The sequence below is a fragment of the Pan troglodytes genome, chromosome 10 (genome assembly GCF_028858775.2).
Source record: "Pan troglodytes isolate AG18354 chromosome 10, NHGRI_mPanTro3-v2.0_pri, whole genome shotgun sequence".
Taxonomy (NCBI): domain Eukaryota; kingdom Metazoa; phylum Chordata; class Mammalia; order Primates; family Hominidae; genus Pan; species Pan troglodytes.
This window is the reverse complement of record NC_072408.2, coordinates 72,881,454-72,905,207: the sequence shown is the minus strand read 5'-3', so window position 1 is coordinate 72,905,207 and position 23,754 is coordinate 72,881,454. Positions and strand designations below refer to the sequence as shown.

At 34.5% G+C, this 23,754-nt stretch overlaps 1 protein-coding gene across 3 annotated transcripts in view; it reads left to right on the top strand.

Moving 5' to 3' along the window:
- Positions 1 to 23,754, top strand: part of ETNK1 (ethanolamine kinase 1) — a 65,509-nt gene that overhangs the window by 11,822 nt on the left and 29,933 nt on the right. For 2 of the 3 annotated variants that reach the window (XM_009425734.5, XM_016923813.4), the window contains exons 2-3: positions 6,799 to 7,058; positions 22,035 to 22,175. In XM_009425734.5, coding sequence (XP_009424009.1) covers positions 6,799 to 7,058; positions 22,035 to 22,175 — 401 coding nt within the window. Of the gene's footprint in view, positions 1 to 6,798; positions 7,059 to 7,252; positions 19,445 to 22,034; positions 22,176 to 23,754 lie in introns of those variants that run through there. The other variant, XM_016923814.4, reaches the window with a different exon arrangement.

The following is a 23,754-nucleotide window of genomic DNA, read 5'->3' as shown; positions in this document are numbered from 1 at the left end:
GCGGGGGTGGGATCCTGGACCGAATCCCCCTCGGATACCAAGGGGATACAGTGGGGCCATTTGCAGATCCTCTAGAGTGCTCTCTCCTGTCTGTCTCCCTGTCTTTCCGCTTTAATACTCTGTCCTGCATACTCTAGCTGTTTTGATATCCTCCGATGCTCAGTTTATCTCAATTAATGAAGTCCACACAAGCTCCATCTGGATTCTCTTTCCCTTTGCTGGGACCTGAGAATTCTCTCAAGACATTAAGCCGGGGCAGTCATAGAGTTCACGTTGTTTGTTTCCCATCTCTCAGGGATCACTGTTCTCTCTAAAGTCCATTGTCTTAAAAATTGTCATTTCATATGTTTTGTCTGGTTTTTATTTGTGGGAGAGGGGTTGTTTCAAGTAAAAGGATAAAATCCTGTCCCCATTACTTTGCCTTGGCCAAGAGTGAAAGTGGCCCATTAGATGATTTTTATCAGTGATTTTCAACCTTTTCTACAGGGTTAGAATTCTTTGTTCAAGTAAAATCTTATCCCCAAGTGTCATGTATATGTGAAATAAATGAGGGCAAGATGGTGGTAGTGTAGTATATGTGCACATGTGCCTTTGTATATGTTGGGGATATAGCAGAGCTTTTTTGCTCACTTGGATTCCTATTCCCATTCCTTGAGGGCTTTATAGCCCAATTTGAAAGTCACTAATATAGAGAGTACAAATAGGTATATAAAAAAGTAAGCAAATGAGAAAATAAGCCAGTTATTAGTTACAGAGGAAACAAACTATCCAGGAAAGGAAATTTACAGTATATCTCATTTTGGGGTTTGGAAGGATGTGTACAAAATAGTGTAATTGAAGATTGATAAAATAAAAAATCTTATATACTTATATTGGGTAAAGGAAGATAGGAGAAGTGACAGAGCGAGAGAGAGAGAGTGTTTATGTGTGAAGGAAATAAGAAAGCTCAGTCTTATAAGAAGTCTCAGATAATGTGTAGACTTTACAGAAAAGCAGTTTAAGAATGGTATTTAAAAATAAGGAATTAAATAGCATGAGAGTTGAAAGGTAGTTTAGGGGGAGGTCTATTGTTGATTGATAAAAATAAAAATTACAAAAAAAAAGCATATGGTAGGTTTGGAAGTGGAAATAATTGAATACAAAATTCTCTTGCAAGAAATTTGGCAGAGAAGGGAAGGAGAAAGAAGTTGGCCTCTAGAAGTGGGTGGGATACATGGCCACATAATCTGTTTTTCCATCTCAAAACACTTGGACCTTTTAACTTTTTTCCCCCTTTTTAACCTGTCTTTAAGGTGGGTTTTTTTTTTTTTTTTTTGAGACGGAGTCTCACTTTGTCTCCCAGGCTGGAGTGCAGTGGAGCGATCACCGCAACCTTTGCCTCCAGGGTTTAAGTGATTCTCCTGCCTCAGCCTCTCTAGTAGCTGGAATTACAGGCATGAAACACCACACCCAGCTAATTTTTGTATTTTTAGTAGAGACAGTGTTTCACCATATTGACCAGGCTGGTCTCGAACTCCTGACCTCAAGTGATCCACCTGCTTCGGCCTCCCAAAGTGCTGGGATCACAGGCATGAGCCATCACGCTTGGCCTGTCTTTAAGTTTTATCATTTATTTGTTTTGGAATCTGCTAGCAAGTGAATCTTACATACTTGTGCTATATTATATTATATAATTCTCTAATAGAGGCTCTAGGATTTCTCATTGATGCTTTTATGTTTTGTAATTCTCTAATAGAAGCTCTAGAGTTCCTCACTTATGCTTTGATTAGTTGTATCATGCAAGTTAAAAACTATAATTTTGTAACATACCCAAAATGAGAGAATAAAATATTCATATATTATCCAGAATCCATATTTGCTTCATTTTTTAACCCCTTTAAAGTATTTTAAAGCAAATCTCAGTCAGACCTTGTCATTGTCTTTGTGTATTTCAGTATAAATTTGTAAACATAAAAAGTTATTTTTTTTGCGTGATCACAGCACCATTATAACACTGAGCAAAATTAGCAGTAATGTCCAAGTACTGTTTAATAGCCAGTTCATAATAAAATTTTACCTCAAAAAGTATTTTTATACGTATTTGTTTGAGTTAGGAAACAAACTAGATCCATGCGTTTGTATGTTTCATAAGCCTCTTTAAACTAGACTGTATGCTATTGACTATTTATTGGTGGGGCGTTTGTGTAGAAAGACCTACATTCTATTTTTTGTTGTTCTTCTTTGTGGTGTTTTTTAATTTTTAATTAATTAATTAATTTTTTTAGAGAAGTGGGGTTTTACCACGTTGGCCAGGGTTGTCTTGAACTCCTGACCCCAAGTGATCCTCCTGGCTCCCAAAGGGTTGGGATTATAGGCATGAGCCACCGTGGCCAGCCACGTGGTGTTTCTTTAACCCCTTTATTTTCTTAAGAATAGGAAGATCTGGCCGGGCGCTGTGGCTCACACATGTAATCCTAGCACTTTGGGAGGCCGAGGCGGGTGGATCACCTGAGATCAGGAGCTCTAGACCAGCCTGGCCAACATGGCGAAACCCCGTCTCTACTAAAAATACAAAAATTCGCCAGACATAGTGGCAGGCACCTGTAATCCCAGCTACTTGGGAGGCTGAGGCAGGAGAGTCACTTGAACCTGGGGGGCGGAGGTTGCAGTGAGCTGAGATCGTGCCACTTCACTCCAACCTGGGCAAAAGACTGAGACTCTGTCAAAAAAAAAAAGAGGAAGATCTAGAACCTTGATTAGATTTCAAATCATAGGTAGTGCAGTGTATTTCATATTGCATCACATCAGAAGGTATAACATGTCAGGTTGTTTCGTGAAATCAGGAGGTGACAGATGACTCCTACCGTTATAAAATTACCTATCAATCTTTCATCTAATGGTTTTATTCATTGAAGTTTGTTGCCTGAGTACTTTTTCTGTTGTGTCCTCCACATTTGTCAACGGGAATTCTTTGGTAGATAACTTTCTCTCATTAATTAGATCGGTTTGGATATTATGAAATACAGTTTGTAGAAAATGTAGGATAAATGCTTAATACTATTTTAATTGCCAATTTTCAGAGTAACAATGATAACTTTATCAATATTAAGCAGTTAAAAAGTAGACCCTTGGGTTGTTGGAATTTGTTAAAGGGTAAGTTTAAATTGTGTTTTTAACCAATATAGATGTTGTTTTTAAAAATTATGTGATGAGGTAAGGCAGAGAACAAATTGAGAATCCATTATTAATTTCCCTAGTATTTAAAAGCTGTTAATATTTAAACTAAAGATTAGAAGTGATTAGTAGCTAAATTTACTAGCTTAGTAGTATACATTTTAGGGATTAAAGTTTAACAGGATATAATTCGTCATGCAAAACCAAACGCATATAGGGTAGTACTAACTTGAGAGAGTAACGTTGAATGGCATTTCTAACTAAATTGAAAGCCTTTTTTTTTTTTTTTTTTAAAGATGTGAAAGAGAATTTGCCCAGAAATGATATTTAACATTTAGCTATTTGGATTTAAGCTACTTTTAGAGACATATTGAAATTGTTTTTAAATATTGTTTTAACATATATTTTAGTCTTAATTATTATTTTATAATTTCATCATTACTTTGCTGTTTTTTATTGAAATTTAAATGTATCATTGGCTACATTTACGAGCTTACGGTGTGCCAAGCACTGTTCTAAGTACTTTTATGTGTATCAACTTACTAATCTTCAGAACAATGCAAGAAGTAGATTCTAATGTACTGATTTTATATATGAGATAGAGAGACACAGAGGGTTAGTGACTTGCCTAAGGTTACTCGGTTTGTATGTAGCAGAGCTGGGATTCAAACTCAAACTCTGGCTCTGTAGCTCATCCTCTCAGCTACTACTATCTGAAATACTTGACAAATAGTGCAGGATAAACCCCATTAAAAGGAGCTCACTAAGATTTATATTTTGTCTCAACTCTACTGAGGTGGAATTTTATATTTCTAGTATATATTTAATATAGTATATATAGCTAGAGTGTGCATAGTGTATTTTAATAGTATATTTTAGATGGTTCAGCACATTGAGTTACTTGTGGTTTATGTATGAGGTGGGAACAATGCAAAGGTAAGAAGTATTACCTGTACATCTTTAAACTGAAGTCATTGTTCTCCAGCCAGAGACCAGTAGAAACTCACCTGTAGCTGAAGAAGTTGGGTTTATTACTCACTGCAGTAAGGGAGAACTACATTGAGAATGGTGGGGATTTGTCTGGTGATTTGGGGGAGGGTTTGAGGTAACGGTATTCTCTGGATTGGATGGTGTCAGGAAGGAGGTGGGACAAATCTATGACTTACGGGTATCTTAATCGTACCTAGAACGCTGAAGAAATGAAGCAGGCCCAAAGTTTGACTGGAAAAGAGCAGCAGTCACTCATATTAGCCAGGATAAGGAGGTATTTGGTAATTTTTGTCATTTGGACAAAGTTCCTATTTTTTTCTACCTTCAGACATGATTACAGAGTGGTTTTGTTGTTTTCTTGATCCATTATGATCACAGAGTAACCCTATCTAATGTTGAATGTTGATGTTCTGTAAAACAGTTTATGTTCAGCATGACTTCAAGGCCTAGTGAGTGCCAGGCCGTTGTTTTGCTACTAATTTTTCCACTAGTAAACCAGGTTCATTGCTATAAAAATACAAGTTAGTAAACATACCTAAGTCAAAAGAAAAAAGGTTAAATTACTTATGGAGAAACAAGAAAATAAAGAAACAAGATTTAAACTACCTAGTATCTTTGTAGACAAATAAATATTTATACATAAAATATTTTGATAAATGCGAGATTATATTATTCACATATCTTTTTATTCTAGCGGTTTCTTTCCAATTATGTAGCTGTTGTGCAATACAGAAAGTTAGGGCTAGGGTCATTGGAGTTGTGACACTGTGTCTTCTTCATAAATGTTTAATTAGTGTTCAGTAATTTGTATTGAGTAATCATATCTGTCTCTAGCCCTTAAATGCACACATCTTTTTATGTTTGTACAAATAAATGTATAATATAGCATGGTCAATTTAGGGATAATAAGAGAATGCAATTTTTATAAGCTAGATGAAGACATTAATGTTGGTAGCTATACGAGTTCTAGTGTTTAAGTATTAAGTACCTACTGTTTGCTGTGAAGATTCAGAAAATGGAGATGATGATTTCTGGAGTTTGAGGAGCCTAGAGTTTCTTTCATTATAAGCATTTCAGAATGTTAAAAGGTTTCTCAATCTTTATTACCGTATTTGAAATATTTTATCTATGACATATGAAGAAGTTACAGAACAGCATGTGTGAATTGATAGTGGCATTGTGATAAGAAATAACATGTTTTTCAATGCAGATTTTAATAAAATTGTGATTATGATAAAAAATAGTCGTTTTAAGTATATATTCTTCCTGACAGTGTCTTTCATACAGTCTTTTTGAAATCTAGGTGGAAGGCAACACTAGTATGCACATTTTTAAAAAATGGGGATATTCAAAATAAGTCCCTTTATACTAGTTCATGAAGTTTTACTGCATTATGTGAATAAAGGTAACAGCTAAGCCCTATATATAATAAAAACCATTATATAAACACTGGTTAGTTGTATATTATTAATAGTTTTAGTAAATACTTTCACATCTTTTTTCATATGTCATTTAATATCAAATCAATCTAATTGAGATAGAAATATTTACCCTCTTTCTTAAGCATTAGTTAAATGTGTATACATACTTTTAAAACTTCTGTTCTTTTTTTCTATTCTTGCCCCATTGACATGAAAAAAATGTTCTGAATTCTTGCTTTCGCTTTTCTCTTTTCTTCCTTTGTTCCACTTGGGAGCCTTCAAAAGTTCTGAATTATAATAGAAGTGAAGTGTTAGTTCTAGTGTCAGATTAATACAGAGGAAAATGAAAATTACAATTTTTAATAGACTTTTATAACTAGTATTGCTAATTACCTGTTTCCTTTTGAAATACGCCGTCTGTGCTCAAATCTGAAAAAGGATTTGAAGTACTTGACTTAAAGGTCTTGACAAGCCCCAAAAGTCTCATTTAAAAAATACCATAGAAATCTCTACTTACCTCTTTTTTCTTCCTGTAAGGTTGCGTTTTTGTTTGTAGCCATAGTGGTTAAATTATAATAGTCAAAACTGTTATACTCTGAGTGTATAACACAATGTTTAATGCATGTTTTGTTAGATAATCTTTAAAATTAATATATAAAATTGAGTTTTTAGTAAGTTGGAGATTTGCCATAATGTAAATTATGGTAGATTATATTTGTATATTTATTAACAAATCTATGAATGTTGTTAAGGACTTCTATAAGTAATGAACCATACTAGGAATAGGGCAGTGTTCCCATTCTCAGAGACTTTCCAATCTGTTGGACATAGGAGAGATTCCCTGTATGTGTACATTCCCTGTATGTGAACACACACACACATACACACACACAAATGTGCTAAGATTGTGATACAAGGCAGACTGTGAGAAATGGCAGGTATCAAGAAAGTTATATAGAAATATTGAAGACAGAATGTATAATTAACACTTTGGATCAAGGAAGGCATGTTATATGAATTAAGGGCAACATGTTAACATTAGTGGTTCTCTTTGTTTAAATATAGAATTAAAATTATAGATGTTAGATAAAATTGTATTCAAAGATGGTTCTTTTATGTGAAGAAGTTGGTGTTTTCTTTAATTAGTATTTAACTCATGATTTTCAATTTATCTCCTGTTCTCTAAAGATAGATAATTGCTTTTTTTCCCATTTTAAAAAAAAATTTTTGGCAGCTCTTCACAGATGGAATCACAAATAAACTTATTGGCTGTTACGTGGGAAACACCATGGAGGATGTAGTCCTGGTGAGAATTTATGGCAATAAGACTGAGTTATTAGTCGATCGAGATGAGGAAGTAAAGAGTTTTCGAGTGTTGCAGGCTCATGGGTGTGCACCACAACTCTACTGTACCTTCAATAATGGACTATGCTATGAATTTATACAAGGAGAAGCACTGGATCCAAAGCATGTCTGCAACCCAGCCATTTTCAGGTACATTTTCTTTTCTGAATTTTTCCTTTTGAAAAATATGGGCATTTAAGTGCATTAAGGAAATATTTTTTAAAATTGCCTTGTCTTTGTTTGAGCAACTATTTGGTTAACTTAGAAACTTTCTTTAGCTAGGGTTTTTGTTTTTGTTCTTGTTTTCCCTAAAAAGATAGAAGTAAATTTCTTTATATTTGCAGTTTATCATCGTTGACTCTTTGCAAAGGAAAAACTACAAGAGGTTTTGGATTAACCGGCTGCAGAGGGTCAAGGCTTCTGCTTAGTTTTTTCTAGTTAGTGTTTGAGTTGAAGTGTTATACATTTCTTACTGCCAATTGCTTATTACTTAATTGTTCATGTTTTCAGAGTTCTTGCCTATTAAAATTTTATTAATTTGGTTAACAATTCTTTGTTCTTTACGTTGTTCATTATTTAATTTAAATAATGTTTTCTATAAAGAATAATGACATATATGCTTGATCATTTTTCCAAAATTGCCAGCTTTAAAAATTCTCTTTCTGCTCTTGAAAACTCTAGAAAATGGTCTGGATTTGAAAACAGCATTCATAGGTTAGACCAGCAGTTCGCAACCATTTTGGTCTCAAGACCTCTTTATAGCTCTTTGGGCTCTTTGTTTTAATATTTGATTAGTGTTTATCAATATTTACCATATTAGATATTAAAACAAATTTTTTAGAATACAAGAATATCAAGTACATGTCCTGTTAGCTATCATTGTGATGAAATTATCACATATCATATAACCTCTTGAAAGGTACACTGTACACTTGTGAAAGAGTGAGAGTGAGAAAGGTAAATAACGTCTTGTGAAAATAGTTTCAACTTTACAAAGCTCCTGAAAGGATTTCGGATGGCCAGGGGCTCCCTGGATCATAGGTTAAGAATTGCTAAGTTAATACACTGACAAAAATGGAATGTACCAGTAACACTTATCTATTGTAAACCTGTATCAAATAATATATTAAAATATTTTGTCATAGAAATCTGTTCAAACCCTAGTTTTTAGCCATCACATATATTTTCTTCTTTTACATGAGTCTAGTCTTTAGATGTATTAAAAGATTCCGATTAATACATTTGTGTTTACTGTGTGTCAATTGTTTTATGGTCTTTAGGCTTGCATGTATTTATAAATCCTCAATCTTGTTCACAATGGTTGACAAATACCTATATAACAGCATTAAAAATTAATAGATGCATAAATTGGATCCCCCCAAAGCTGGTTTTGTATATATACAAAAACATATTTCATGAAGTTCCTAGAGAAGGGCCACATGAGTTTCCTTGTAACTAAAGCAGAGAGTAAAACATGATTGATCTATTTCAGTAACCTCAAATAGAAAAAGTAAAATAATTATAGTTTTTGATCAAGAACAGTGAAGGTTTGTCAAGACTGACTGGTATTTGATACAATGTTATAAACATGTTTTCAGTAAAAATATCCTTTTCTATACTTTTTGGTTAGATCTACTTACTTATTATTTCTTCCCAAAATGCCAAAGCCTTTGTTTATTTTTTCTCTACTTAGATCTTTTTAAAAATATATTTTTTATTGATATATCATAGTTGTACATATTTTTGTGGTACATGTGATATTTTGATACATGTATACACTGTATAATGATCAAGTTAGAGTAGTTGGTGTGTCTATCATCTCAGACATTTTTCTTTGTGTTGGGACATTACAGTTCTTCTTTTCTAGCTATTTTGAAATATACAATAAATTATTGTTAACTATAATTTCCTTGCTGTATTATTGAATGCTAGAACTTATTCCTCTGATTTAACTGTACGTTCATACCCATTAACCAACTTCTTTTCATCACCCCCCTTCCTAGATTTACTCAGAATATGTATAAGTGATACTAATGTAGGCATATACACATTTCATAAAAAGAATATACTGTGTTAGAAACCAAACATCAATACTCTGAATTCTTTGACAGCTGGCTTGTAATAAGTGATACATTGAATTGCCCCACAGTTTTGCAGAGGAGAAGCAGAGTGGAGGCTGAGAAAGTAAGCAAAAGAAGATGACACTGAAGAACCCTGTATGATAGGATATTGTTAGTTGGCATTATGAATAGTAACATTTGCTATTTAATTTGTTTCGCTGTTAAATTTATTTCAGATTGTATTCTAATTCCTATGGCATTTCTTATTGTTAAGCAGGTCTTAGTCACTATAAAACAAAATATGAAAAGAAAAGCTAAGGGAGGGAAAGGCAAGTTTTGATTAACAAAACATCTGAATTACACATGATTTTAAATAGGAGTGTGGTTTTATTTTTTTCAAATATGTACAGTGAAATACTTCTAAAATACCAAGTAAGCAGATCAGTAGACCATGGTCTGGAGCCCCAAGAAGAGGTTAAAGATGTAAATTTGGGATGATGTGCTTATTTAGCCCCTTTTAAATGAATTTTATATTCTGTGGTTAAAAAGAATCTTTGATTTGTTAATTTAATAGGGACTTACTGACAATTTGGGGTTAGTTGTCACATTTTGATTAATCCTTATGAGCTTTAATGTTTGAATATAATAATAAACTTTTAAGACACTATTGATTGTTAGGTCAGCCTAATAATATGCATGCAGTGATCTGGACTGATTGATCAGTAAATGTTGATGAGCGCTTTAGATCAGAGTCCACAGTACTTTCTTGAATTGGCTCATTCAACCATAGCTGTATGCTTATATTATGATTATGACGAAGGTATCTCATTTGAATGTAAAAGGCTTATGTTTATGTTTGGACTAGTCTGGGGGAGGAAGAAGAATCTAAACTGTCCTTGCTGTCTTAGTAATTTACAGTTTGTGACACAGTAACCTTGGGGGAAAAATAACCTAAATATTGTACAAAGAAGAACAGAAAAGGCTTTCAGAGAAAGTACAGGTAGTTGATTTTGGGCATACATAGGAAATTAGTATGTTTCACTGTGATCACATTTGAACTGAACTTTGAAGGACAAGGTAGCCTGTAGGAGGTGAGGAATGGTATAGGTAAAGACAATGAGCTATAGTGCCTGACGGATAATTCCACTTCTGGAAATTTATCATTCTCTGTTTTATTTGAGCTTTTTTGTAGCAATCAGTTATTACGGACACCTTCAGAAAATTTTTTAAAATTCAAAAGTGTTTAGAAATTTTTTCAAATTTCTTATCAGATATTTCTTAGAAATTTGCCTCTTGTCAAGAACCTGGCTGAAGTTTAATGACAAACCATCCAGTAACAGACATAATGGAAGAAATGCAGTTTCAAATCAATTGTTGCAAGTTTATCAAAGAGCATACTGAGGGTACCGTAGTGGAACTGGCACCTTGTGGGTTGTGTGCATGTACAATTGGTAGTGTTTTCTTTTGGAAATCAAAAGGACAATATATAATAACTCAAAAGAAAGTTATATGCTGTATTTCTGGCAGCAACAATTAAAAGTCTCTTATATTCAGATATAACTAAGGTACCTCAACACAAAGGAGAATTATGCTACTGTTGAAATGTAACTTCTTGACTGTTGTCTAATACATGCAAAATGGCTGATGCAGGGCAACAGGAAAAAATCAGCTTAAGAAATAGCTTAACTGTGGCTACAATTAGGCAGTAATTTGCTCATGCAAAAACTCAAAGGGGATATATAAAAATGAAATACTATGGGATGGTAAGATTAAAGATTATTTTTCGTTTCAAAATATTTTTGTTATTGTTAGAATACATTTAATTTTTTAAAAGCTTTCAAGAGAAGTAACAATTAGTGTTAGTGAATATTTGAGGAATTCTCTGAAGCCTTGAGGGTTTGAAACATTTGGCTTTAACGAGTATGGAATTTTAAAGCAGCGTTTGACTTGATGTTACTGTAGTAAAACCTCGCTTACTGAGACAAGGTAGGAGAAGGACCAATATATGATAGTGAAAATCAGATATCTTTTAAATGATTTTTAATTACCTTCTTATATATACAAAACATAAATTAATGGTTATTAAATAATGCTAAGTTATCTGAATGAAGAGATTTTCCTTTTAAAGATTTTAGTTTTTTAGTGCATTTTTGATTCACAGCAAAACTGAGGGGAAGGTACAGAGATTTCCCAGATCCCCTCCTTCCTCCACAGACAACCTCCCCCATTATCAATATCAGAGTGGTACTTTTGTTATAATACATAAACCTATATTGATGCACCATTATCACCCAAAGTCCACAGTTTACATTAGCGTACACTCTTGGTGATGTACATTCTGTGGGTTTGGGCAAATATATAATGCATGTATCCACTGTTAGTAGTATCATACAGAGGAGTTTCACTGCTCTAAAAAAATCCTCTGTGCTCTGCCTATTCATCCCTCTTTTCCCCTTAACCAGTGGCAACCACTGATCTTTTTACTGCTTCCACAGTTTTGCTTTTTTCAGAATGTCATATATTTGGAGTCATTTAATTAAGTAGCCTCATTAGATTGGCTTCTTTGACTTAGTAATATGCATTTTCTTCCATGTCTTTTTATGGCTTATTGGCAGATTTCTTTTTAGGATGCTGAATAATGTTTCATTGGATATGCACCAAATCTATTTTGTTCATTCAACTACTGAAGGACATTTTGGTTGCTTCCAAGTTTTAGCAATTATGAATTAAGCTGCTATAAGAATCCCTGTGCAAATTTTAATGTAGACATACAAATTTTTAACTCCTTTGGGTAAATGCTGACGAGCATGATTGCTGGATTGTATGGTAAGATTATATTTAGTTTTGTAATAAACCGCCGAACTGTTTCCCAGAATGGCTGTGCTATTTTACATTTCCACTAGCAATGAATGAGAGTTGCTGTTGCTCCACATCCTCACCAGCATTTGGTGTTATAAGTGTTTTGGATTTTGGCCATTCTAATAGATATATAGTGGTATCTTACTGTTTTTGTTTGCATTTCCCTGATATGTGATATGGAATATCTTTTCATATGCTTATTTACTCATCTGTGTATCTTTGATGAAATGTCTGATAAGGTATTTGGTCCATTTTTAAATTGGGTTTTTTGTGTTCTTATTGCTGAATTTTAAGAGCTATTTGTGTATTTTGGATAATAATCCATTATTGGATATGGGTTTTGCAAATATTTTCTTCCAATCTGTGCTTTATCTTTTTATTCTCTTGACAGTGTCTTTTGCAGAGTAGAAAGTTTTAATTTTAATGAAGTCCAGCTTATCTGTTCTTCCTTTCATGGATCATGCCTTTGGTGTCATTTTTAAAAAGTCATTGCCAAATCCAGGGTCATCTACATTTTCTCCTATGTTATCTTCTCATGGAGTTTTAGTTTTGGATTTTACATTTAGGTCTGTAATCCATTTTGACAGAATTTTAATGAAGAGTGTAAGGTCTACGTCTAGATTCATGTTTTTGCACGTGAAGGTCCAGTTGTTCAGCACAATTTATTGAAAAGTCTATCTTTTCTCCATTATATTTCCTATGCTCCTTTTCAAAAATCAGTTGACTGTATTTATATGGGTCTATTTCTGGGTTCTCTATTCTGTTTCTTCATCTGTTTGTCTAATCTTTTGCAGATATCACACTACCTTAATTGCTATAGCTTTATGGTAAGTCTTGAAATCAGGTAGTGTTAGTCCTCCAACTTGTTCTTGTCTTTCAATATTGTGTTGGCTATTCTGGGCCTTTTGCTTCTCCTTATAAACTTTAGTTTTTACATTTTAAAATGGACTTTTTAAGAATTTATTTTTAATTGACAAATAATAATTGTGTATATTTGGGATACAGTATACATGTAAACTTTAGAATCAGTTTTTCAATATCACAAAATAACTTGCTGGGATTTTGATAGGAATTGCACTGAATCTGTATATCAAATTGGGAAGAACTGACATCTTGGCAGTATTGAGTCTTTTTATCCATGAACATGGAATATCTCTTATTTAGTTATTTGGTTTCTTTTATCAGAGTTTTATAGTCTTCCTCATATAAATCTTGTACATAGTTTGTTAGATTTATACCTAAGTATTGTATTTTTGGGGGTGCTACTGTAAAAGGAGTGCATTTTATTTTCAATTTTCACTTATTCATTACTGGTGTGTAGGAAAGCAATTGACTTTCATATTTTTTTAATCCTGCAAGCTTGCTATAATTGCTCATTCCGCGAGGTGTTTTTGGTCCATTCTTTTGGATTTTCTCCATAGAAAATCATGTTATCTGTGAACAAAGACAGTTTTTTTTTTTTCTTACCTCTTATTTTTTTTCTTGTCTTAATGTGTTAGCTAGGACTTTCAGTACAGTGTTAAAAAGGATTGGTGAAAAGTGATGTTCTTTCTTTATTCCTGATCTTAGTGGGAGATCTTCAAATTACGTGTCATTAAGTAGGATGTTAGCTGTAGTTTTTTTTGTAGATATTCTTTATCAGATTGAAGATACTCTCTCTTTATTCCTAGTTTGCTGAGTTTTTATGATAATGAGTGCTAGATTTTGCAAAATGCTTTTTCTGCACATGTCGATAGGTTCATGTGATTTTTCTTTTTTAGTCTGTTAATGTATTGGATTACATTAATGAATTTTCAAATATTGAACCAGCCTTGTATACCTGAGATAATCCCACTTGGTCACAGTGTATAATTTCTTTTTATATATTGTTGGATTTGATTTGCTTATGTTTTGTGTCAGCAAATATATTATATAAAAAAATAAACATTTAAAAATAATCTTTTAAATAAATAGGAAATATAAAAATGTAGCATTTTCTGTTGTATATAATATTTGCTAGCAGAAAACAATTGAGGTATACTTGATTAAAGTGTTTTTAAGAACTCTTCTTTTTCAATGAGCATTTTATTTAGTTAATAAAAATTTGATTTGTTTATAGTTGTTCTGAAAAAATTTGATTATGGTAAATGCTACATAAAATTTACCATTGAAGCAGCATTTTTATCTGGGGTAATACCTGAGGTTGGTTGTTCCACAACTACAGAAAACTAGGATGCAGACAACCAGAGTGAGGTTAAGAGTGGAAGTTTAATAGGCAAAAGAAAAAGAAGAGCTCTCTGTGCAGAGAGGGGTCCCAGAGAAAATGGGTTGCCAGTTCTGTGGTGTAATGTACAGGGTTTTATAGATTAACTTGAGGAGGCAGTGTTTGATTTGCAGAGGGCACGGAAGATTGGTCGGACCAGGCATGCCTTTTGCATAAAGCATGTAGAAGCTGGTGGCCCCACTCTAATCTTTTATTATGCAGATGGTTCTCTACTTGGCCAGTGCCATGTTGCCTGCCTCTTTTACTAGACACATGGTGACAAAGAAAAGGGAAGATGAAGGCTCCGTTGTGAACATACCTGACTTCCAGGTAGCCCTTTTCTACTGGCACAGTTGCTGGCATTCACTCATGCAAGCTTCTAGCTTGCTTATCTATGTCTGCAGCTTGAATTTTCAGGCTGCTCTTTGTTAGAAGTGATTTGGGGGCTGCTTTCTATCAAAAGGGAGTCCTTACCGAGAACTCCTTTACCCTCACTATCTGCCTAAATCATTTCTTTCTGGCTCCAGTTGTCACCATCTTAACCATTTTTTAAAAAGTACAGCTCAATAGTGTTATTGCATTCACATGGTTGTGCAACTAATTTCCTAAAATATTTTTTTTTTATCTTGTAAAACTAGAATTCTATCCTTTTTTTTTTTTGAGACAGAGTCTCGCCATGTCGCCCAGCCTGGTGTGCAGTGGTGCAATCTTCACTCACTGCAATCTCTGCCTCCCAGGTTCAAGTGATTCTCCTGCATCAGCCTCTCGAGTAGCTGGGACTAGGTGCCCACCACCTCGCCCTGCCGATTTTTGTATTTTTTAGTAGAGATGGGTTTCACCATGTTGGCCAGGCTGGTCTCGAACTCCAGACCTCAGGTGATCTGCCCACCTCGGCCTCCCAAAATGCTGGGATTACAGGCATGAACCACCACGCCTGGCCAATTCTATGCTTTTTAAACAACAAATCTTCCTTCCTTCCTCCAGCCCCTGGCAACCGTCATCTGCTTTCTATCCCTAGGAATTTGACTACTTAGGTACATCATGTTAGTGGAATCATGTAATGTTTGTCTTTTTGTGACTGGCTTATTTCACTTAGCATGAACACTTCAAGGTTCATTTATGTTGTATAGCATGTGTCAGAATTTTCTTTTTCTTTCAAGGCTTAATAATATTCCTTTGTATTTATATACTACATTTTGTTTATTCATCCATGGATGTATACTTGGGCAATAGTCACTTTTGGCTATTGTGAATAATGTTGCTGTGAACATGGATATGTAAATATGTTTTTGATAACCTGCTTTCAGTTCTTTTGGATGAATGCCCAGAAGTGGAATTGCTAGATCATAATGGTAATTCTGGTTTTAATTATTTGAGGAACCACCATACTGTTTTCTGTAATAGCTGCACCATTTTATATTCCCATCAACAGTGCACAAGGGCACCAATTTCTTTACATTCTTACCAATAGTTATTTTATTTTTGTAGTAACCATTCTAATGGATATGAGGTGGTATCACATTGTGCTTTTGATTTGCGTTTGCCTAATGAGTAGTAATGTTGAACATATGCTTATTGACCATTTGTTTACTTTTTCTAGAGAAACACCTATTCAAGTCCTTTGCCTATTTTCTCATGGGGTTGTAATTTTTTGTTGTTGAGTTGTGGGAGTTTGTTATATGTTCTGAATATTAACTCCTTGTTAAATATATGATTTCCAAATATTTTATCTCATTCTGCAGGTTTCTTTTTCAGTCTGTTGATTGTGTCCTTTGGTGCATAGTTTTTAATTTTGATGCGGTAGAGTTAATTTTTACTTTTGTTGCCTGTGCTTTTGGTGTCATATCCAAGAAATCATTGCCAAGTATCCAGTGTGATGAAGGTTTCCCCTTATGTTTTCTCATGAGAGTTTTAATAGTTTTAGTTCTTACATTTAGATCTTTCGTCCATCTTGAGTTAGTTTTCATATATGGTGTAAGGAAAGGGTCCAGCTTCATTCTTTTGGATGTGGATATCTAGCTTTCCCAGTACATTTTGTTGTCCTTTCCTCATTGTTCTTCTCTTCCCATTGTTGTCCTTTCCTCATTTAAGGTTCTTGGCACCCTTGTTGAATACTGTTTGTATAATTGTGGGTTTGTTTTTGGGTTCTCTGCTCTATTCCATTTATCTATATGTTTTTCTTTGTGACAGCACCATGATGTTTTGATTACAGTAGCTTTGTGTAATAAGTTTTGAAATCAGGAAGTGAAAGACTTCCAACTTTACTCTTCTTTTTCAATGTTATTTTAGCTACTCGGGTCCCTTGAGAGTCCATGAATTTTAGGATAGCTTTTTCTTTTTCTGCAAAAATTGCCTTTGGGATTTTGGTAGGGATTGCACTGAATCTGTGGATCACTTTTGGTGGTATTGACATATTAACAATATTGTTTTCCAATCCATGAACATGGGGTGTCTTTCTGTTTATTTGTGTATTTAATTTTTTTCAGCAGTGTTTTATTATTTTCAGTTTACAAGTCTTTCACCTCCTCAATTACGGTTATTCCTGAGTATTTATTTCTTTTCGATGCTATCGTAAATGGAATTGTTTTCTTAATTTCCTTTCTAGATTGTTCATTGTTAGTGTAAAAGTGCAACTGATTTTTGCGTGTTGATTTTCTGTTCTGCAACTTTGCTGAATTCGATTTTTAGTAAAAACTGTAAATTTTCTTAAAATCATTCTTTACAAATTTCATGCTTTGTTCAGTCCTTATTTATAAAAAATTTTAGATGAGTATGGAACTTGTGATTAGGCCATAGTTAATTTTTTAAATCTCTTCACAGAGCCTAGTTTTTAAGTATATAGGTGACTGCCATGGTTACAATTGAAGTGTACTTATCTCCATGAGAAGATTTGTGTTGTAAATCAACTTCCTTCCTTTCTGCTATGATCTGAATATTTGTGTTCCCTCAAAAACCTTTTGTTGAGACCTGATTCCAATGAAATAGTATTAAGAGATGTGTCCCTTTGGCAATATTAGTCATGGGGTGGAGCTCTCATGAATGGCATTAATGCCCTTATAAAAGAGGCCCAAAGAAATTTGCTTGCCCCTTCTACCATGTGAAAATGCAGCAAGAAGGTGCCATCTGTAAGGAACAGAACTATGAGAAAGAAATTTATGTCATTTATAAGCTACCTTGTTTATGGCATTTTTGTTAAAGCAGCCTGAAAGGACTAAGACACTTTACATGTTAATTTTGTTATATAAAAGATAAAAAAGACCAGTAATTCTGAGACCTGTAGATACTGGCTTGAATTCTGGAGTGTGAGAAGAAGATGATGTGGCTTTATTATCAAAGAATAGGCAGTATTTTAAATGGATGCTCATTTGGTTTTTGTATAAGAAAACATTACTTTTGTTATAATTATTAGTACATGAGATTATTAAAAATCCAAAATAGATTTTAATCCACCTGACAATAAACCTAATAGTGGAAGACTTCTCTGGTCTTATGGTGAATTTCTAAATGTATTCCAGGTCTGTTGCTAAGATAACTGACTCTAATTTAGAATATACCTGTTAAGTACCTCCTCTAAGTTCTGACCACAAGAACAGATCAAAGAATAAGACATAGTCTTTGTCCCTTGAAGGATATCTTAGTGGTTGTATTTATCAATTGTATTAATAAAGCAATCTTTATTATTATTATTGCTATTCTATTCTGAATTGTATAGGAAGATGCTGACTAACATTTTAATTAACAACAATATATCATCTTATGTGGCAGATGTTTTAAAATTATATAAAAGTAATTCTCATTTTAGCTGTAATTTTAGAAATTTGTTCAAAGGAATAATTGTATTTGATACATTTTTAATAAAAATCACTATACTTGGAAAAATTTTACCTCTGTCACTCCATGACTTGTGTGCATTCAATCTTTCTATTGTAACTTGTAGGAAGTTTTTGTTTTTGAAACGTAGTTTCACTCTTGTTACCCAGGTTGGAGTACAATTGGTGAGATCTCAGCTCACTGAACCTCCCCTTTGGGTTCAAGTGATTCTCCTGCCTCAGCCTCTCTAGTAGCTGGGATTACAGGTGCCTGCCACCAAATCCGGCTAATTTTTTCTATTTTTAGTAGAGACGGGGTTTCACCATGTTGGCCAGGTTGGTCTCGAACTCCTTACCTCAGGTGATTCACCCACCTTGGCCTCCCAAAGTGTTGGGATTACAGGCGTGAGCCACCACACCCGGCCAACTTGTAGGAAGTTAGTGTGAAATGGCAAGTTAGTCTGTAGGATATTTGGGTTTGTTTTTTTTTTTTCGAGACGGAGTCTCGCTCTTGTTGCCCAGGCTGGAGTGCAGTGGCATGATATCAGCTCACTGCAACCTCCGCCGCCTGGGTTCAAGCAATTCTTCTGCCTTAGGCTCCTGAGCAGCTGGGATTACAGGCACGTATCACCACACCAGGCTACTTTTTGTACTTTTAGTAGAGACAGGGTTTTGCCATGTTGGCCAGGCTGGTCTTGAACTCCTGACCTCAGGTGATCTACCTGCCTCGGCCTCACAAAGTGCTGGGATTACAGGCATGAGCCACCATGCCCAGCCTATAGGATATTTGTATATGAATCTGTATGTGAAGTTCATATTGTCATTATTGAATTTTAAAGTTTAAATAGATCAAATTTTTTGTAGATGTTAATTTTTTTCCTGGTGTTTGGGGACATATGACATTAGATCTGAAAGATAACTTCAAAACTATATAACAGGCCAAATATTTTGCTCTCCTTGTAAGGAACCCAAAAACCAGATGAATTATTTGTTTAAGTTCACAATGCAAATACAGTGGCAAAGTCACAATGAAAACCCAACTAATTTTGTGCAGCGTTATAGGGGTGTTCTATAGTGATACAACTTGGCCTTTGCATCACATTATCAGTTCAAATCCTAGCTTAGCTCGTTAGCTACCTTCTTGCTAGAAAAGGCAAGACTTTCAAAATTAGTTAATACTTTCTCTTCTAGCAGCTATTGATGTTCAACAAATTTTATTAACCTGTAAATGCCCCTTGGAGTTGTGGCCATATTGTTTTATTCATTTTTTAAGTATTTACAGTAGAATTGTCATTTCAGTTACTATAAGCTGAGTAACTGGACAGCTTCTAAGATTACATTTTTTTAATACACAGAAAATTCAGGTAATTTAAAAACTGCTTTAGATTCATCTTGAAATATATATTTGCTCTGGAATGACCATATTGCAGCATGATTCTCATGAACTTCAAAATACTTTATTTAAAAAACAACTCAAGGCAGCAAAAGTATTATAGTTGTCTGACTTTATCCGTGTGATGTGCAGGGCCTCCTTGTCTTCTGATCTCAGTAAACTTACACTGATTGTTTCAGATCAGAAGAGCAGAAACGGCATAGTTCTAAAGAGACTGTTTGGAAAACATTTCCAAATAACTGCAGCACTTGGATGACTACTTCCCTGAGTTTTGCTTATTCACTGAAAGCAGAACTACTGTGCCGAGCCCTCCAGTGACATGGGCCTTCTGCTCTCCCAGACATTTGCCTCTCTTCACACCTGTTCTGAATCCAGCATGGAGCAGACGAGAAGTCATGGAGTTCTGACAGTTCCAGCACGTGTGTCCCCTTTGCAAAGGGGAAAATTACGTTTTGTAAGAGACCCCAAATCAGGGTCTCTTATAAACCCTGGGGTAAAACTATTAGAAATGATATTATTTTTCATTTATTTTAAAAAACCACAGCAAATAAAATCTGTTAGAGTTAAATATCTGTGACGCCCTCCTAAATCATCTGTTTCATTTCAGTAAATATTTCTAAGATATAATATTCTGTTGACATAGATCGCCCCTTGTGTTTCATGTAACACAGATTGTATCTTTCTTCAAGCTTTTTGTTTCCTCCTCTTCTCTGAAGTTTTAAAACCAGTTTTAACTGGCTTACAGTGTGTGTGTGTCTGTGTGTGCATGCGTGTACATGCATGCATTTGCACTTTCCTTTGTTTTGATTTTATCACCACCTGGCCTTTCCATCAAGTTGCCTGGTGCTTAAGTACCACAGTTCATTTGGGCTTAGCTTTCTGTCTATATATGAGACTAACATAAAAATAGATTTGTTTTCTGTATTCTTGTGGACATGAGTGTATGGTCTTAGGGAAGGTCATTCAAAATGATTTAGTTTATAAAAATAAATGTTTATTTACTCATTTGTTTGAGAGGTATGAACCAAAGTACACATATATAAAAAGGTTATGGATTTTAATATTTTAATGTATTAGATTAAAGATGAGGCTAATACTGTTGCTTGAGGATGATAATTTGACAATTTACAGTGGCATAAAGGAGAAAGAATTTATTGGTACTTGTAATTGAGAATACTGAGTTCAAACATGGGGTAAATCCAGGGACTGTAACAATGTCATTAGGAATATCACTTTATTCTGTTTATTCTTTTACCTTTTTTTTTTTTTCTCACAAACTTTCCTTAGGACTATCCATAATGATAATCAGTAGGTTTCTCTAACTGGTTTAACCACCCCAGGGGGAAAATTTTCCTAATTTTCTAATAGCTTCAAACAAAGTTGATAGCTTCAACAAAATTAGGATTAAGTCTCTGGCTTAGCTTGGGTAATATGTGCTGAACCAGTCACTGTGGCCTGAATGATAGAATGCTCTGAGCAAGTCAGGGTCATATGTTCACTTACTACTGAAGTGAGTGATGCAGTTAGGATTGAGATCAGCTCTGTAGTAATGACATGAACTAAAAGTAAGAGGGATAGAAGTTTCTCCAGAAGAAAACAAGGACTCTTTAGTTACTAGGAATGAGATAAAAACAAGAATATTCACAATAGTATAGAAATGTAATAATAAAAATGTGTTATTTAATGATTGATACAATACTAGATTCTCTGTGGGCCTTACTTAAGTGGTTTTCAAATGTTTTTGCATATTAAAATCACTTGGGAAGGTTTTAAATATCTCAGTGTCCTGGCTGCACACCAGGCCAGTTAAATCAGAATTTCGTTAGTACCTAAGCCTGTGTAATTTGTTTTGAAGTTCCTTAGGAAAATCATGCTAACAAGAACTAGGTAGACAGATCTGGTAGAGTCAAGATTCGAAAAGAGGGATTTCAGGGGACAGAGAAGTTCACATGGGAGAAGCAGGATCCAATGGAGAGAACAGAGGGGCCTCAAAGAGAGAGAGAAAGAAGGACCTCCAGCCTAGGAGATACCTATCAAAAGAAGCGTGGGACTCCAATCTAGTTTCAGAGAGTACACCCAAAATCTTAAGTATCAGAATTCTTGCCAGCTTCAGTGGATGTTCAGTGGTTCAGGAATCTGACTCACCAGTGGATCCCCATTAATCAGTCAGACGTGAATTCAAAGGTGCAAACATAGGGTCCTGGGTCCAGTGATGAATCTGATTCTGAGTCACAGCACCATAACTGTTAAAGAAAAAATTATTCAGTGATACTTGTTAAAGCATGATAAGGCTGACTTTCTTCAGAATCATTGAGATATAGGTATAGGGGCCACAGCAGTGGGATTTTGGAATTGGAGAAGAGAGACTGGGCCCAACTCCAAATACAGCATGGGCAAGTGGGAATGTATACCCAAGGAGCAGGGTCGGGGTTGGCGGATGGAAAATTAAGAGTAACATCAGAGTAAGGGGTTTCTGGGTAAAACAACCTAATGATTCTTGCTGAAGATGGCCAGAGTAATCAGAGTAATTAATTTGGGGAATGGTGAAGGATAAGGAACCTGATCAGATATCAAGGGTGGGGATACTCTTGCTTAACTGACTCAGTAGGGTTCTTGCTAAAACTGGTTTTTACAAGAGAGAGCACAGGTAGGTCTACAAGAAGATTCGGGAGACTGACTAAAGTTTCATCAAGAATCTTTGTCAGGAGACATGACCTTTATGATACTTAAGTTTTTCTTTTTATGCGGTTTTGTTTTAAACAGGCTAATAGCTCGTCAGCTTGCTAAAATCCATGCTATTCATGCACACAATGGCTGGATCCCCAAATCTAATCTTTGGCTAAAGATGGGAAAGTATTTCTCTCTCATTCCCACAGGATTTGCAGATGAAGACATTAATAAAAGGTAAAATTATTTTTACATTTGAAATTATGTTTTACATTGCTTTGCTCTATGATAGGGTTTCAAAGGTAATTGTAAAGTTTCATTGTATAAAATCTGGTTTTCTTTCTTTGCATTGAAGTAAAGTAAGCATTGATTCTTTGGCTGTCAGATAGCACTACAGAAATAACTGCCTCTCCATCCCCCTCAGTGTCCCCTCCCAAAAAATATGCCCTACAACAGCAAGGGGCAGAGGTGGAAGTAGGGGAACACCACTTAAAAATAAAGAGGTAGGTGGTAATGGTGAAGCAAGATTTTTCTTGACTTTTTAAGATACTGCAGGGTTGAGAGGCAAGTCTAGTATTATATAGAATAAGAGCACAAGAGCCTGGAGCCAAACTGAGATTAAATCTTAGTCCTGCTAGTTAACATTTCTGTTGTGTAACTCATTCAACTAGGGAACTTAACCTAACTGTTTCCTTATCTATAAAATGGAAATTACAGTAGTAGTATATTAACCATATAGAGTTTTTGTGAGGATTGAGATAGTATATGTAAAGTTCTTTAAAACAGTGCCTGGTCATCACTTAAGTGTTGAGGTAGCTGCTGTTTTAAAAATTACTATTGTTATTCCAAGAAGGTTATTTGAGTTATATTTTTTCCCTAGGCTCTCCAAGGTATACTTTAAATCCTTGAGGTTAATGATTCTTTGGAAAAGCTGGAGGTGTGCTGTGGTAAATAATAGGAAGAAAACCCTTGCCCCAATAGAAAATAATACAACTAGAACATAAAACACAATTAAAATATTAAATACATTTTGTATTTCTTTTATTCCATTTTGTTTGTTCATGATTATCAGTTTTATAATCCTTCGAATCCCACAATTTTCATTCGACACTACCTTAAAAAAAAAAAAACAAAAAAACACCGCAGTTTTGACCAGTCATACCATTTTGAAAAGAGCATTATGAGGATTACTTGTGGAAGTTGTATGTAGAGAAGAATACAGTAGTGGAGAAAATATAGGTAGAAACCACCTGAACAGGCAAATTAAGTAATGTAAAAAGAATCTGTATTATACTGTTAATGGAGAAGCAAGGAGTAATTTGAGAGACTTTGGAGAAAGAATCAAGAGGTCATGACTTAAAGTATTAAGGGAAGGAGGGAAGGAGTATAGCCGTTTTGTAAGCCTGATTGGTGCTATTGAGGAATTAGTGGTAGTAGCCCAATTTTGTTTCCTTGATTTTTTAATCAAATTAATACAAGTATAGATAATAATCAGTATAGATGAGGATAGGACAAAAAGTCGCGATTTCTAGTCCAGCTTACCATGTTGCTTCCCACCCTTCACAGTCTCACTACTCTGTGGCAATTTCTATAATAGTTCTTTTTTTAACATAACTGGATTATATAAGGATAACTTTATTTTTTATCAACTGTAGACAGTAATCTTTTGACTTTTCTGAGAATTTAGATTTATATTGCATTCACCCTTTCAACCTTGAAATATGTATTTTTAATTTTTAAAATAATTTTTGTAACTTTAAATAATATACTTAAACCTCTATTTATTAAATGCTTTGTGTCTTAGTTTTGTCATCTA